This window comes from Thermobia domestica, chromosome 11, assembly GCF_964235325.1.
Source record: "Thermobia domestica chromosome 11, izTheDome1.hap1.1, whole genome shotgun sequence".
Classification (NCBI taxonomy): Eukaryota; Metazoa; Arthropoda; class Insecta; order Zygentoma; family Lepismatidae; genus Thermobia; species Thermobia domestica.
This window is the reverse complement of record NC_137464.1, coordinates 43,285,384-43,301,147: the sequence shown is the minus strand read 5'-3', so window position 1 is coordinate 43,301,147 and position 15,764 is coordinate 43,285,384. Positions and strand designations below refer to the sequence as shown.

At 32.5% G+C, this 15,764-nt stretch overlaps 1 protein-coding gene across 2 annotated transcripts in view; it reads left to right on the top strand.

Annotated features, from left to right (window-relative positions):
* The window catches only part of side-IV (sidestep IV transmembrane protein), a 980,143-nt gene that overhangs the window by 666,646 nt on the left and 297,733 nt on the right, over positions 1-15,764 (top strand). For both annotated transcript variants that reach the window (XM_081730407.1, XM_081730406.1), the window contains exon 3: positions 3,285-3,493. In XM_081730407.1, the coding sequence (XP_081586533.1) occupies positions 3,285-3,493 (209 nt within the window). The remainder of the gene's footprint in view (positions 1-3,284; positions 3,494-15,764) is intronic.

Sequence of the window (15,764 nt, the reverse complement as noted above, 5' to 3'; positions counted from 1 at the left end):
ATTCGCTATGGTTCGGAATTTATGAGACACGCAGCACAGAAAGTTCGTTAATTCGAATACGTTTATTTAGCTACTCATATTTAAAACCATACCAAAGTGTCAATGCTGTGTTATTGTTTTCTAAATTGCCTATACATATATGTGTGCAACATTTTCTGTACAGGTAATGCAAGCTAAGTGACAGATATTTAATGTATCTTACAAGTTGGATAATTTCAATCAAAGATGAGAGATCTTTTTCTCTGTACAAGACTATACCAAGAAAGAACTGTTTCATAACTACCCATGGATGAATAATACAATACTTTGCACAAGCTTTCGAAATACAGTACATTCACAAGAGACACGAATTGAATCTTTTAAAAAATATTATAAATATTGATATCGAATTTCTTTACAAGACATGAAAATATTATAAAATATATATATATATATATATATATATATGACGGACACACGGAAGACTGATGTACTTCTTCGAGAGCATGATAATAAATTTTATGAAATATATTTTCACTGTATGAATAATGAATTGTAAACTTACGAAAGGAAAAAAAATGCAAAGAAAGGTTCAAAGAAACTCTTTCCTTAAGAGTAGTCCACCAGTGTTGCTCACACACCTCTTATGAAACACGATTCATCAATCTTTTTTCTGTGCTATTAAAGGCAGAAGATGAAATGTAAATAAGAAGGAGGATAAAAAGAACATAATCTTCATCTACTACAATCAATCTTTCATTTTTTTCTTCTCCGTCTTTCTCTTTCTTTTTCCTTATCGTCTCTAAATTGATCAAGATAAGTCTTACTCAACACCCAACTGAAATTTTAATTTAAGCATCTTCATCAATTTTATCCTTAACCTATCATATTCAGCACGCATGTAAAAAGAAATATGAAGGAATTCCAATTTTAGTTTCCAATAATCGTTTAATGTTTCATTTTAAGGTTGATCTTTCTAGTAAAAGAAAGAAGATAAGAGCAATTAATAATTTGAAAACTTCATTATTTATCATCTGTTCGATACGTTATTTAACTACAATAAATAATGCACTATAATCTGTAATATGATATCAGTAATAAACTTGATTTCATGTTCAAATGGTACTTTCTCAATCATTTGGATATAACCCAGTATCGAAATGAGTTAGTTATTGTTTGAGTTGATTCAAATTAACACTTTCAGTTTATTAATTCAGCGTCGTTGCATAAAGGAAAATCGTTGAATATTTTTGATACAATTTTGAATTATTTATTTTTTTTTATTGAAACCAATGACTAATATTTTAACTTCTGGATTGTTTCCAACTTACTTGTGCAATCACTGAACAGTTTAGATATGACTTTGATTTTTTTTAACCCAAATCAAGAGTTAACTAACTCATTTGCTTTGCATGTATTCAATTGCTTGAATAAGTGCTGAATACTTGGAAACAATATCGAATTCATTTACCCAAATCAAGAATTAGCTAACTCATTAGCTTTGCATGTGTTCAATTGCTCAAATAATTGCTAAATACTTGGAAACAATATCGAATTCATTAAATGAAATCAAGAGTTAACTCATTAGTTTCTGGCTTGTATCCAAATATTTTTTTTAAAAAAATCGCTGAATATTTTGGATATAATTCTGAATTTTTTTTTTTTACTGAAATCACAATTTACATAGTTTCTTAGAGTAGAACAAGTTAGAGCAATCTGATTCTTGCATACTACTTTATGCGCGTAATTACTTCCCACGAATGCAAGTGCATTCAAACATGGCACCTTCCGTAGTTCTTAAATATGCAATTTCTTCCTTACGATCAGTCGTAGTGCCACGAAGTAAAACCCATTAAATACGAAATTGAAAGTATGTGAGGTAATTTGTATTTTAATGTGTATTTAAATACAATAATTAGCGTGTTGATAAGAACAGCACAAGGTAAAATCATTAGTTTCTGTGTGGTATCTAACATTTCAAAACCTATCTAATATTTTTGATACAATGCTGAAATCATTTACTCAAATCAAGAGTTAACTAATTAGTTTCTAGAATGTTTTTAAGTACTTCGGAAATTGCCGAATATCTTGGATACAATTCTGAACTATTTAAACTTAAATTAAAGAGTTAATTCCTTAGCATCTAGATTTATTTTAACACTGTGAAAACCACACAATATTTTGAATGCAATCCTTAATTTATTTACTCAAATCAAGAGTTAGATTTGGCATTACAAGGACTTGAAAAATGTCTGAGTACTTTGGATAGAATAGTGAATATTTTTTACTCAAATCAAGAGTTAATTTACTAGTATTTATTCGAGTACTTGGTGAATCAATGAGTACTTTGGTTACAATTTTATTCATATCAAGAATTAACTAATTACTATGTAATATTGTATACAAATGCGTAGGTAATAATCAAGTATTTGGATAAGATAAAAATGCTGACTGAGTCAAATTAGTTCTTCGATTTCAGTTAACTGTAATTGTTCCAGTTAGTTACAGCCTTTCTAGTTCAAGTGTTGCCCCGTTGGCGCTGCTGTCAATTTGTTTTCCCATACCTCCCTCAAAAGAGGAGAGACAAGTTGCTGCGGCTGAGATTATGCAATTGTTTGATATGGACAGGGTTGCCACATTGAATTTTCTCACGGTCTTCGCTGTGCACTATCTTGTTAGCCATTGTACCCTACGATTTTCACTCGCCAAGATCAAATGACTGAATGACAAATTGACAACGCAACTGAGGTTATTCACTTATTTCTCCAAAGTAAAGGGAAGGTTTTCTCCGTAAAAGAGCGGCGAGGGAGGGATCGAAGTATGTTTCACGTATTTTTCGAGGGGACACTTGAAACAGAAATGGTCTAAAATAAGCTGAACTGAAATGCATAGTTACTCGTATTTCGTCGTTGCTTATATTCATTTATTGGCTTGGTTTAAGCAAACTTTACTCGCTCCCGTTTAGAAACCGAATAGTTCTGAGATCGAATCCCATATATGGGCACTTTGACTAACGTTAGATACCCTGGCTCATTCTCTCTCGAAGTTCCTTCTCGTGTTTCTCGTTCTAAACTAGTCCCTGTCTTTTGCAAGTCAATTTGGAACGATTTGGATATTTCTTTTTTACATAAAATTAATATTTTTGAATAATTTACGATAAACAAGAAGCGGGGAAAACACCTTAGTCATTAATTGTTCCCAAAATTAAAATGTAATTCTGTCTGAAATTCGTATTTTAATATTTGGAAGTGAATTTCTGGTGTAGAGCTAATTTTTAATTTCTACTGTTTTTCTCTGTTTTCCAGTGTGGATGTGCGTGGTCGTAAATTCGAGGAACGGAAAACGTGGTCGTCGTCCACCGCTTTCGGGAATCGAGCAATGTTCCGTACAGTGACTGTTCCAGCTGAACTGTTGATTTCACAGTTACGCTTGGAGGATGAAGGTGTATATAGGTGTCGGGTGGATTTCCGCAATTCACCAACTCGAAATCTCAAAATCAACCTAACCATTATTGGTAAGTAGTAGTTACCTTTTTTTGTTTGTTTGCTATAATTCGATATTTTTCTCGAGTGTTCTATATATGTAGCTATCTTTTAACAGAAGTAGTTGAAAAGGTATATATATATATATATATATATATATATATATATGAGGGTAAGTCAAAACATTCGCAATGTGAGTATATTTTTTCTTATATTGTTCATAGTGATTTCTGTCCTCGTTTGTTTTATTGTTATGCTCTTGTGGTCATGCTATGAAAGTTTGATCTTAATTTCTCCATTTGTCTTCCTTTCATATATATATATATATATATATATATATATATATATATATATATATATATATATATATATATATATATATATATATATATATTTGTATATATTCTTAATACATGTTCACTACTTGGTACAAATAATCTAATTTTTATTGCCACATTCATTATTTAATATACTGCATTGTTTTTCCAACTTCAACTTTTAAAATTCAGCCTATCTTTGATAGGACATCTTTCCTCATTCTGTATGCACTCTTATTTCATAACATACATAATTTAGACATATTTCTTAGTAAGATGTTATTTTCTATCTTGGTCCTATTTTGTTATTTGGGCTTACATTATACTTAATAATCTTCAGCTTACCAGGAATAGTCTGTGCAAAAAAGCTGACAGATATGCTTTTCGAGTTTCTCCGTTTTCCCCCGTTTTCAGTAAAATATTCGTGTTCTTACTGCAACAAAGTTAAAAGAAAATAAAAATAATCTGTACATTAGTTTATCGTTATCATCACCAGCAACAGCTTGATATTCCCAATTGCCTGCAAATTCATTCAGCAATCTATATGCAGATGACCTAAAATTCGGAAGATGTATTAATATTTGTAATGACAACGACTCGTTATCTTTTCAAAACGATATGAATGCGGTTTTAAAATGATGTCAACTCAATGATCTAAACCTCAATGTAAATAAATATTTTATAATGCCATACTCGCGTTAGAACACATCTCTAAAATATAACTATTACATTGACAACGACAATGTTAAAAGGAACCGGAGAGTTTAAGGACCTCGGGTTCACTTTTAAGACCAAACTAACATTTTTCTACCACGTTACAAAAAATGTGAGCAAAGCTTATAAAATTTGGGATATACAATAAGAACTCGAAGAAATTTGTAGAAACAAGACACATTAAAAACGATTTATAATGCAATTGTTAAATCGAAACTTGAATATGCTGCCGAAATCTGGAAACCTGTAAGCAAAAAATTTAGCCGTAAAGTAGAAATGATACAATCAAAATTCGCAGGGTACTTAGATTTAACGAAACAGTCATACATCTTAAATTTGAAACATGCTAATCTTGAATTAACATTGTAACCGTTTACAGCAGAAGAAAAGTTCGGTTACTCTACCTTCTATACAAAATTATAAACTTTAACACCCAAGTGTTGCCATTACTTGAACTTCTGAAATTTAGTTTCCAACGTCAAAAGACGTCCAAAAACTGACTTATTTCATAGTAGAACATTCAAGACCAATACAATGAAAAACTCACCTGTTTGAAACATGTGTCAGCTCTACAACAAATTTGTGTGGTTGATCCAAGTATTGATATATTCACTAAATTTAGAAAAGCAGTAAATTCTTTAAGTGACAGAATAGATGATTAACCAGTCATTAAAATTATCAATTGTATGTTTATCCTACTGTTACATTTTTATCTGTCGTTATGGATACTGTAAATGGATATCTTTACGTATAATATTCTCTGTAAATAAATAAATGAATCTTAATAGTAGGGATTTGCTATTTGTAAGTTTTTTTGACACACTACAGTTCTCAGCTAACATCTTCGTCTTCACGTAGCAATTTTCTGTTCTAAAACGGTTGATCAACTGTAACTTCTTTTGGCTTTTTCTATCATTTTGTTAAACTCCCTTGCGTTTTCTCAATGCTTTGCATAACTTAATGTGGGACATTTCTTGCCTATTTTATGTTATTAAAAGATAAATAGAAATATCCTTGAATGATTCAACAAAATTGTTCTAACTTATAGAGCAGCGGTTCTGAACGTGGGATCCGAACTCCCTCTCTGGAGAAGTGGGAAGCAAGCAAGGGGAAGCAAGCTACTAACAGAAATAAACTGTGAAATTATGAATAATGCCCCACATTTAATTACCATTTAAATTTAGCTTTAGTAAAATTTCAAAGACGCTATATCCAAGGCTTAATACGTATAAACTGGTGACATTATTATTATTATTATTATTATTATTGAAAATTTGAGAATTCAGTATTACATCTGAAATCGTAGATGAGGTCAGACGAAATGCACGTTTGACCAATGAGCACGAAGAAAGAGCATCAAGTATGAACTGTTTACGAGAAGTAACAAGAAAAACAAGGTTGAAAACCTCTGTTGTGGAGAACGTTGCTACAATTTCTTTCCAATCAAAGTAATTATCCGTGTTAAAATCATTTACTTTATATATAAGAACATAGTTAAGTAAAGGGAAGGATTTTAATGTGAATGAAATATTTAGTACGGTACAGAGAGGGAATATTGAGAACAAAAAAGAAAAGAACGACGAAAAGGAGAAATTGCTCAAGTGTTGATGTCAATGCATAAAGAAGCTGGAATGTGGAAAAGATCCTACGAACTGAGGAAAGAGATTAGATCACAGTTACAAAAGAAATCTACAGTTTATTATTTCTTACACTTTACTTTCAATTTCACAGGATACGGATAAAATCTCACGGCCGAAATATCGCCGCCCAAAACCTCGCGTGGCCTGAACCAGCCGCCTAAAACCTCGCGTGGCCCAAACCTCACCGCCCAAAGCATCGCGTGGGTCAAAAACTCGCCTGTTAAATCCTCGCGGACCAAAATCTCGCTTGGCAAAAACTTTGCGGGATGAAACCCCCTCCCCCTCCCCTAAGTTGCACCGTTAAAGTGAAATAATAAAACATCCCAGGCCTTAGGCTCATCTATGTTGAAAATTGATTGAGATCGGTTGGGTGGCTCAAGAGATATGATGTCACAAACATAGTAATTTTTATTTCTAGTGTATATATATATATATATATATATATATATATATATATATATATATATATATATATATATATATATATATATATATATATATATATATATATATATATACATACATACATACATACATACATACATACATACATACATACATACATACATACATATATGTATATATATAATATTTCCTAAGCATGCGTTAGAATTTTTCTTGTCATTATTTTAATGCAATTATGTGTTATTACTAAATATATACATATAACAATTAAAACATTCTACATCGAAGAAATCACCGTGACGAGATTTTATACTGACGAAATTTTTTCCCAGGCGAGATTACGTCCCACGTAATTTAGGACAGGCGAGATTTTGGGACGCGAGGTTTGGTGCCCAAACCCAATTTCGGATCAACCATTAATACGAGGTAATATACATGTGATATACAGTATTTGCAGAGACGGCAAAATTGCGAGCTAATTTCGTTGTTTACAAGTGTTGTCAGACATGCTCTTAATATATGTAATTTCTTTTTTCTTTTTCTTTTCTTTGAATACAAAGAATGAGTTGAGCCTAATAAAATTTGTGTGAAAGCAGTCTTGTTCATTCTTTAAGTTGTTTTACGCAGACTATGTGCAGCTTCTTAACATGAAATATAACACTGAACCAGCTCTATAGTTGCAAACGTGTTTGTTCTATATGCAAAAGAAGAATGTTAATACACTGCAAGCCAGTGTTTGAACATGATTTAGACTTTATGTGGCAATGGTTTAAGAGCCTGCCTTACTAAAAATAATACAAAATTTACCATTTTTATTTTGCTTGTTTATTCATAAGTGAAAGGGGATAATGAAATGTAACTTACTACAATCATAGATAATGTTGTTCTACAACATAAAATATGAACCTGAAAAATGTTCAGTGTTGCCATCCATAGAAATTACAGTGTTGCCAGAGTAACAACGTCCCTAAAATCTAAGTTATGGCAGCGACTAGAGGAACGATCTCAACTGCATTTGATTACGTATAATGTTGTTTTGGTTTCCTTTGAATTACTGTTTAAATAATAGTTGTGTTTAGTTTGGAATAAAGTTTTAACATGCAGTTATTAAAGTTAAATAATAATGTTATTTAAAAAGTAGTTCACAAGATTCCAAGGCAACATGATAGGTAATGAAATGCAGTTGAGATCGTTCCTCTAGTCGCTGCCATAATTTAGATTTTAGGGGCGTTGTTATTCTGGCAACTCTGTAATTTCTATGGATGGTAACACTGAACATTCTTCAGGTTCATATTTTCTTAGTAGAATAACATTATCTATGATTGTGGTAAGTTGCATTTCATTATCTCCTTTCACTTATGAAAAACAAACAAAAGAAAAATGGTAAATTTTGTATTACAAAAAACACTCTGAATATCTTCTAAGGAACTGATTTAAGAGTGTTCAAAAATTATCAGAGCTTCTGATGTGTCTCAATGACTATATATGCACAGAAAAGATTTTTTAATAGTGCTACTACACTTTACCATATAAAAATCGTTTCTGCCTGTACTCATTGGATGCATCTGTCGAATATGCGGTAATGAAGTACATTTTGAACTCTCTTAGGGTAATTGCCTAACAAATACTGTTAGGATATACTCTGGATAATATTATTTTCCTGATAGAATACTTCAGGGCATTTTTTTTGACATGTTACATAATGAGAAAAATTTGTTTCTATGGAAGTGTCCAAACACTGATTTTTGAAATTAAATATTATTATTATTATTATTATTATTATTATTATTATTATTATTATTATTATTATTATTATTATTATTATTATTATTTGCAGTGTCTAAACACGTCTACAGTGTACTTTTTCTTCTCCAAAGAATTTCAATTTCCTTCATGCTGACTCTGGAATTATTATTTAAATAATTAACATTTTTCTGACCAGAATATGCACTTTTTTAAAATCAAAACTAAAGTATTTCGTAACAGTTTCCATACTGTTACGAAATACTCTATCTAATATAAATAAAATAAAGAGTTTGTTTGTGTGTTTTTCTGTCTTTGTGCGGCCTGGGCACCAGACGAGTGGACCGAGAGTTACCAAATTTTGGTCTGGGGTACCTTGACCCAGGCCCCAGATCAAGACGAAAACCTTTTTTTAAATTTCGAACCAGGGGGGTCTCAGAGGGTGTTTACCGGAACCGGCTTGGGAACCAGACAAATTGACTGAGAGTTAATAAATTTTAGTCACGAATGCCTTGGTCCAGGCTCCATACCAGAGTTAAATGTTTTTGTCAAAATTCGAACAAGGGAGGTCTCAGGGGGGCGTTTACCTGGACATGTAAAAGTAGTAGAAAATAACCGATATTAGTGTCGAATTCATAGTTTACGCGGTCCCTGAAATCAGTGGTGACACTTCCATTAGCGATGACTTGAAAATTTAGTTACAATTGGATGCGGGCCGAGAGTCAGCGGGGGTGGGATGCGAGACACGTAAAAAAAAAATAGCCCAAAATGACCGATATTAATATCAAATCCATGTGATACTCCCACAGGCGTTGACTTCCAAATACAGCCCCCGTGCGAAGCATGGGTATATTCAACTAGTTTTTAATAAAGAAGTGCATACTCTAGTCAGAAAAATATTAATTGTTAAAAGAATTTCAATATTTTATATAGATATATAGGTTTTTTCATCATCGGAATTTTATTGTATGGCAGCTTTTCCGACGTTTCCATTTTCCACTTCAAATGTTAACAATCACTTCAACAATCATATACAACAAAAACATAAGGGGATTTTCACGCAAGCATCCGCTGCGTTCTTTGCTTGCGATGTGGCTGAATAGCCAATTGAGAAAGTTGTTTAAAGTACTGTTCTACGCGTAACACAACTTTCTGTTGCCTACATATAGAAATCGTAAATAAACGAATGCAAAGGATGCTTGCATGAAAATCTGCCCATAATTTGGAATGGTTTATGATTACTGACTTTTACTGTTACATCACAACAGCAGTGACTCCATACACAAAAGAAAATGCAGGGACTCGTCAAACACATCGTATAATAAAGATTCGATAAATCAATTTGAATAAAATTTCAAGAAACAGTTGTACTTGAGAACATTCATTCTCAGATATTTCAGCAATTAGGAAAATATATATAATTATTGAAACCATTCCAAACTCAAAATTCTGTATTTCTTTTTTACATTTTTTTTACCCCTCTATTGAAATAGCATAATATTTGAAACTTTAGTTCGAGTAAGATCATAGTGTACGTGGCTTTTGCAAACATTTTATATCGATTATGGAGAATTAATCGGATTAAAACTTTTAACATACTATAAATCCTCTTTTTCAAAGCTTTTCATTTTTTAAAATATTTTTTTTATTTACTTTTCTTTTTTTCTTTTTAGCTTTGCAACTTGGATAAAACAAATATTGTTTTTTTCTTTAAATTTTATTTTCAAGCTTCAGCTTTTCATAAATACAGCAGATAATGTTACCTATTCAATTACAAAATAATTCCTAAGTTTCGTAGAACTATATTGTCACGGATACACTCAGAAGAGAGAATGCTTTAAGACCTGTGATGCTTTATAATCACTGAAAACAACAGCCAGTTTTATTTTATTTGTTTAAAAAAATAGTTTTCAAGTGGAAAGCAAAATAATGCAAAAAAGCTCTATGGGTATTATGAATATTATTATTAATTATAGAAAAATAAAATGAAATCTTTGAGTTTTACGTTCCATTATTATGCCGGTTAGGCTAAAGGAGACGGTGATAATGAGTGATGAATGAAATGGTGGAATGAAGAAAGTGGGAGGAAACGGGAGAACCCCGAGGAACACGGTGTTTGTTCGCCACAAAGTTCACTTGGCGGGGGCTGCGATCGAACCCGGGACCCCAAGCACGAGAGGTGAGCGTTCTACCACTGAGCAACCGCGGCCCCTTATTAATTATAGGTATATTTGTTTCTTTTAAAACACAGTTTCACACTCAAAAAAGACTTTTGATTATTAACACGCTGTATATAAATGCTTGAGTAAATAATAATAACAATAATAAAAGATTCAATTAAAATCTATAAGATATTCCAGTGACTAACTAGCATACTTCTGTGCGTGTGATTTCGTGTTCAATTCCCGGTAAGGGTGACTGTCTTAAAGTCAAATCCCGTGTAGTTGTTCGCATATAATTTTAAAACATTAAGTCGCATATTCTGTATAGTCTTGCTCGCGAGACGAGATCAACGAGAAAGCAGGTTTTCTCGTCTCTTTAATTGTGTACACTCTGGAAGCAATTGGTACTCAGGCCCCATAGAGACAAACCAGTTACTGCATTTGTGCCAAATTTGATACCACTGGCTCAATTCTTAATGCCCCCCCCCCAAAGCTGGCGATGCAAAACAGTTTGCACAGACGTTCGCAAGGTACTTGCTGCCAAAACATTTGTTTACAGTTCCTTAAAAAGTTCACAAAAGGTACCTCAGCAGAATTAAGCAGTTCTCAAACGATCTGTTATACGAATCCTGAGAATGTATAACATATTATAATGAATACAGTTGCTATAGTGTAACTCTAGCACAAATTCTATTTCATCTACTTTTGGCTCACTATATATATATAAATAAATTATTTAAGTTCAAAACCTGAAAGCTTATTACATATTTATAACAACACAACCAATGTTGAAAAAAGATGTACTTCATTTTTAATCTTTTAGCGGAAGGAACTTACGTTTTGTTAATGTAAAATGCATTAAAACCATTAAATGTAGGTCTACGTTGAAAGCTGCTTGGGAATACGTTTTGTCTGATTTTTAAGTTGCGTGTAACTACTTCCTATTCAATTTCCGGTTGTATTTCCGAAAAAGCTAGTGTCGTGTGAAGTTTTTCCTTTTTTTCTTCTTTCTTCTGAGAATTTCAACTCCTGCTCTTACTGATAATAATAATAAAGAAGTATACGATTTCAAAACAAAATTTAGATACAAGAGCTTTAATTTTCCGTATTTCACAATCTTTTGTATCAAGTACGTTTTGTCAGATTATAAATCAATAGAATGTTCTATAGGGCTGTCCATATACATATATATATATATATATATATATATATATATATATATATATTCAATGCTAGGTTTATATATTTGTCTCCTATCGTTTCAACAATGGGATCTCGAACAGCACAAGTGCTAGAAATGTACCGTTTTCGTTGGTCGGTTCCAAATTTTATGTAGATTGTCCAGTTCTAACTTGATATTTAAAAAACGTGGCTGTTATTTCTTTATTACATTTTTTAGGGGTACACTGGAAGTGTTAAAATATTAAAAAAAAAAAATCATCATATTCTATGAGTTACACATTACATCATTCCACAGTTGCATACAGGGGTTGTATATCTCTCAGGCGTTTGTTTCATGGCCAAATCATAATGAAAAACGAAGGATTACCATTTCTCCAGGCTAAGATGAATCTTTATTGTTTGGAATGTTTTGCCCAATGGATGCCATATATCACTGACATTGTAATTAATTGTGTATGTAATGCATTTGCATGTACATATTGCAGGCAAGAAAAAGAAAATACTGATCATACATGAATTGAAAACTCCAACCGGAAGTAGGCTCAATCTTGCAAACGGTGCGAGATGTTGAAAAAGTCTTCCCTTTATGGTACCTCTTGCCGATTTTTTTTTTAATCAAGACGTCTTTCACCTGTGTCTGTAGAGGGACATGTACAGATGTGAGGAATGACAAGGAGTTTCATGCTGATATGTGATTGCTGCGCTGTGTAGAGAGGACAGGTTCAGTTAGTCTATATATTAAAATGTTTGTAGTCAAGAGAAGTTTCTATGTTTGTGACCAATCCTTTCGATAATAAGATCTCGAAAACCACAAGTGTTAGAAACATGTCGTTTTTTTCTGGTCAATTCCAAATTTATTGTGGACTTGCCAGTTCTCATTCAAGTTTTGAAACAAAAAAACTTGTCTTTATTTTTCTATTCCACATTTTAGTCGTCGTCTTGACCCTATTAGTGTAATATTGCATTAGGACGTTAAGGTTGATACTGTTGTGAAAGGCAACCAGTAGAGCAACTGCGTATAGCGGGTTGATGGACATTTCAGGCGCTTTGTTTTAATCTGAATGACAAAATCTATTACAAGCTGGCAACTTCGAAGGTTTGTGGAATCACAATGACGCGTACTGGGATATGGAATCATAAGAAAAAATATTTGCATTTGGTATCATCAATCACTTACCCAAGTTTGCTACAAACTCACTCCAACATTTTTGTATTAAAAGCCTACATTATTACATGTTCGTCTAAAGCAGTTCACTACCTTTGTGAGTCTTCTTGTCCTTTACTTGTGTCCGTAAAGGGACTTGCACAGATATAGTGAGAAGTGGAAAGGAGATTGGTGTTGATATTAGAACTGTGCGCTGTGTAAATACTTGTTTCAGTTAGTACTCTATAAATGTCCATAGCACCGAACCCTTTGAAATGAATTTTAAAACTTAATGTTGTAGCATTTGATATGTAACTTTGATTAAAATGTCTTTCCTAAAGCGAGAAAAAGTTCAATATTTATGCCGAGAAGAGTATCTCAGGTGCCCATCAAGTTAGGGAGCTGAGACTCGGTATTTAAACTCCTTATTGAGAATAATTTGACACGTAGACTAGTGTTCCCCGAAAATTCCGCTTCTGAAAAGGGATAGAGGGGCCAATTTCTATAGGTCTCTGGTTGTTTCCTACACAAATACACCGTTGATCTGCTCAAAAAGTATTCTTGAACATAACAGTTGGATTGATCTAAGTTTTTACCGTAACACTATGATCAAAATGATTATCCTAAAGAAAGGGGGCAATTTTATTGCAAAAGAAAAAGGACTGAATCCTTTGAAATGAACTTCTGAACATAGTGTCGAACTGAGATTTTATAATTTCATTTCAACTGAAATACACATTCCGATGAGAAGGGATTCGAATATACTTTTCAAATATTTTCCGTAAACTTATTCTTTTCGCACGAACAATGGATATTTTTGATAATGACATATAAATACTGAACGATTAGTTTAGAATCTGGAGGTATTTATATATCGAGAGAGCTAATACGTATGTCCATGAAGATAATTTGTATGTATGTATCTTCGAGTTTTACTTCCCACGATTATGCTGGCTTGGCTAAAGAAGACGGTGATGATGAAATAATGAATAAAATGGTGGAATGAAGAAAATGGGAGGAAACGGGAGAGCCCGAGAAAACCCACATACACGGTGTTTGTCCACATCAAAGTTCACTTGGCGCGAGCTGGATCGAACCAGGGTCCCCAAACATCAGAGATGAACGAATGCTCTATCATTGAGCGGCCCCAGGATAATTTGTGTGAGAGAAGTAAAACGTATATTTTTACAGTTATAAAAATATGTAGAACCGTTAAAATTGGGCGCTTAGAGGGTTTAATGGAACAGAAAATCTTAATTCCTTTTCGTCAAAAGAAGTTCATCGGTGGATAGCGTATCCAAAGTGCGAGATAACATAGCACTTATCAGACTAATATTAAAATTGTTACACAATTATTAATCTGTTAGTCTATGTTTAATCCTAGTGAAATAACAACAAATGTAACAATAAATGTAAGACGATATTTAAAACAGTAAATCTTGATTGTAAATGCTGCGATTGTCTTGCAACACAGTAGATCTTGATTTGTATTCCCTTCTTCTTTCGATCACGGCACAGCTTCCTTCGTTCAGTATGCCGGTGGCATACGAGCATTCGAATTGGCATCACTGCGGAAGTATGCCTTCCGCGCATTTCATCATAAATTATACATATGTATTGAATTCGTATGAAGAACGAGAAGCTTAAAATTTCTCAATAATTAGGAGTGTCCATTTTTGAACATCTATATAAAATAAATACATTATTAGACTTTTGAAATGTTTCGCAAATTTATATTGAATCATATTATATTTATTAATTTTTTTTAACTTTATTATAACATTGTGTTGAAAGTTTCGCGGCACACACGCTGAAATCTCGCGGTACACTTGTTGAGAACTACTAAACTAACATATTCTCTCAGTAACATCAATTAATTTCTCGGGAAAAGTAATTATAAGGAATGTAGATTCTATGATTTTTACACTGCATAAGTATCTTCTTTATCATTAACAACATGCTGTGTATTGGTAAATATCACTGGTTTACAAAAAAAAAAAAAAAAAAAACTACCAAGCTTAAATCGTCTTAATTACGAATTCAGAAATGCAACCAAAGATTTTACATCAGGCAAAGTTTTATTGTGACACTCATTTTTTTACCTTTATTCGCGAAAAGGGCCATATTTTCTTAAAACATGCATGTGTTCGGAGAGGCACAGCTTAGCTGTTTATTAACGTAGAAGAATGGTTTATATGTCAGACTTTCGTGGAAGAACAAAGATTACACCTGATATAAAGTCTTTTGTCATTGATTTCATAAAAAGGTAGGGATTTATTGAATTTTGGTAACATATTTTGGGAAGTGTATAGTTTTAATTGTGCAATCCCCTCCTCCTTACCGGGTATTAACTACGGGCAACAACATTATAAACTTAGACAGCTTATGGGACACACATGTCATACAGTAACTTACACTAAAATACAAATTCTGATCAAAGAAACGTTTATTATAAAATAAAATAATACCGTAAATGTGACAATTTCGGATATCTAACATATCCTTCTTCAGACAATATATGCCTGAAGAAGGATAGAATAGATATCCGAAACTGTTACATTTATTATTTTATTTTGTAATAAACGTTGCTTTGATCAGCATTTGTATTTTAGTGTAAGTTATTGAATATGGCAAAGCTAGTATGAATCAGTTAGTTATGCCATACAGGTATTCGATTTGCTGAAGGTGCCTTTGTTATACATTAAAGAAAAAAAAAAGAAATGAAAAAGTAAACATCATTGTCACTTACCTAAGAAGTTGTAAATGATTATTTTGGCTATATTGTGCCTCTGAAATGTTTCTCTTTAATGTACAGCAGTAGTCAGCGAGCATCCTGGGAATTCATTTGCATTGGTGCCTCTTTTCCATTGTAGAAATTTGCCAACGGAATTGCTCGTCACGTTAATTGCTTACTGAGCCTAGATTTTCTGGAAGAGAATCTAAATGAGAGTGTAAGAAATTAGTTTTTAAAGACATATTGCATCCTACGGCTTGGT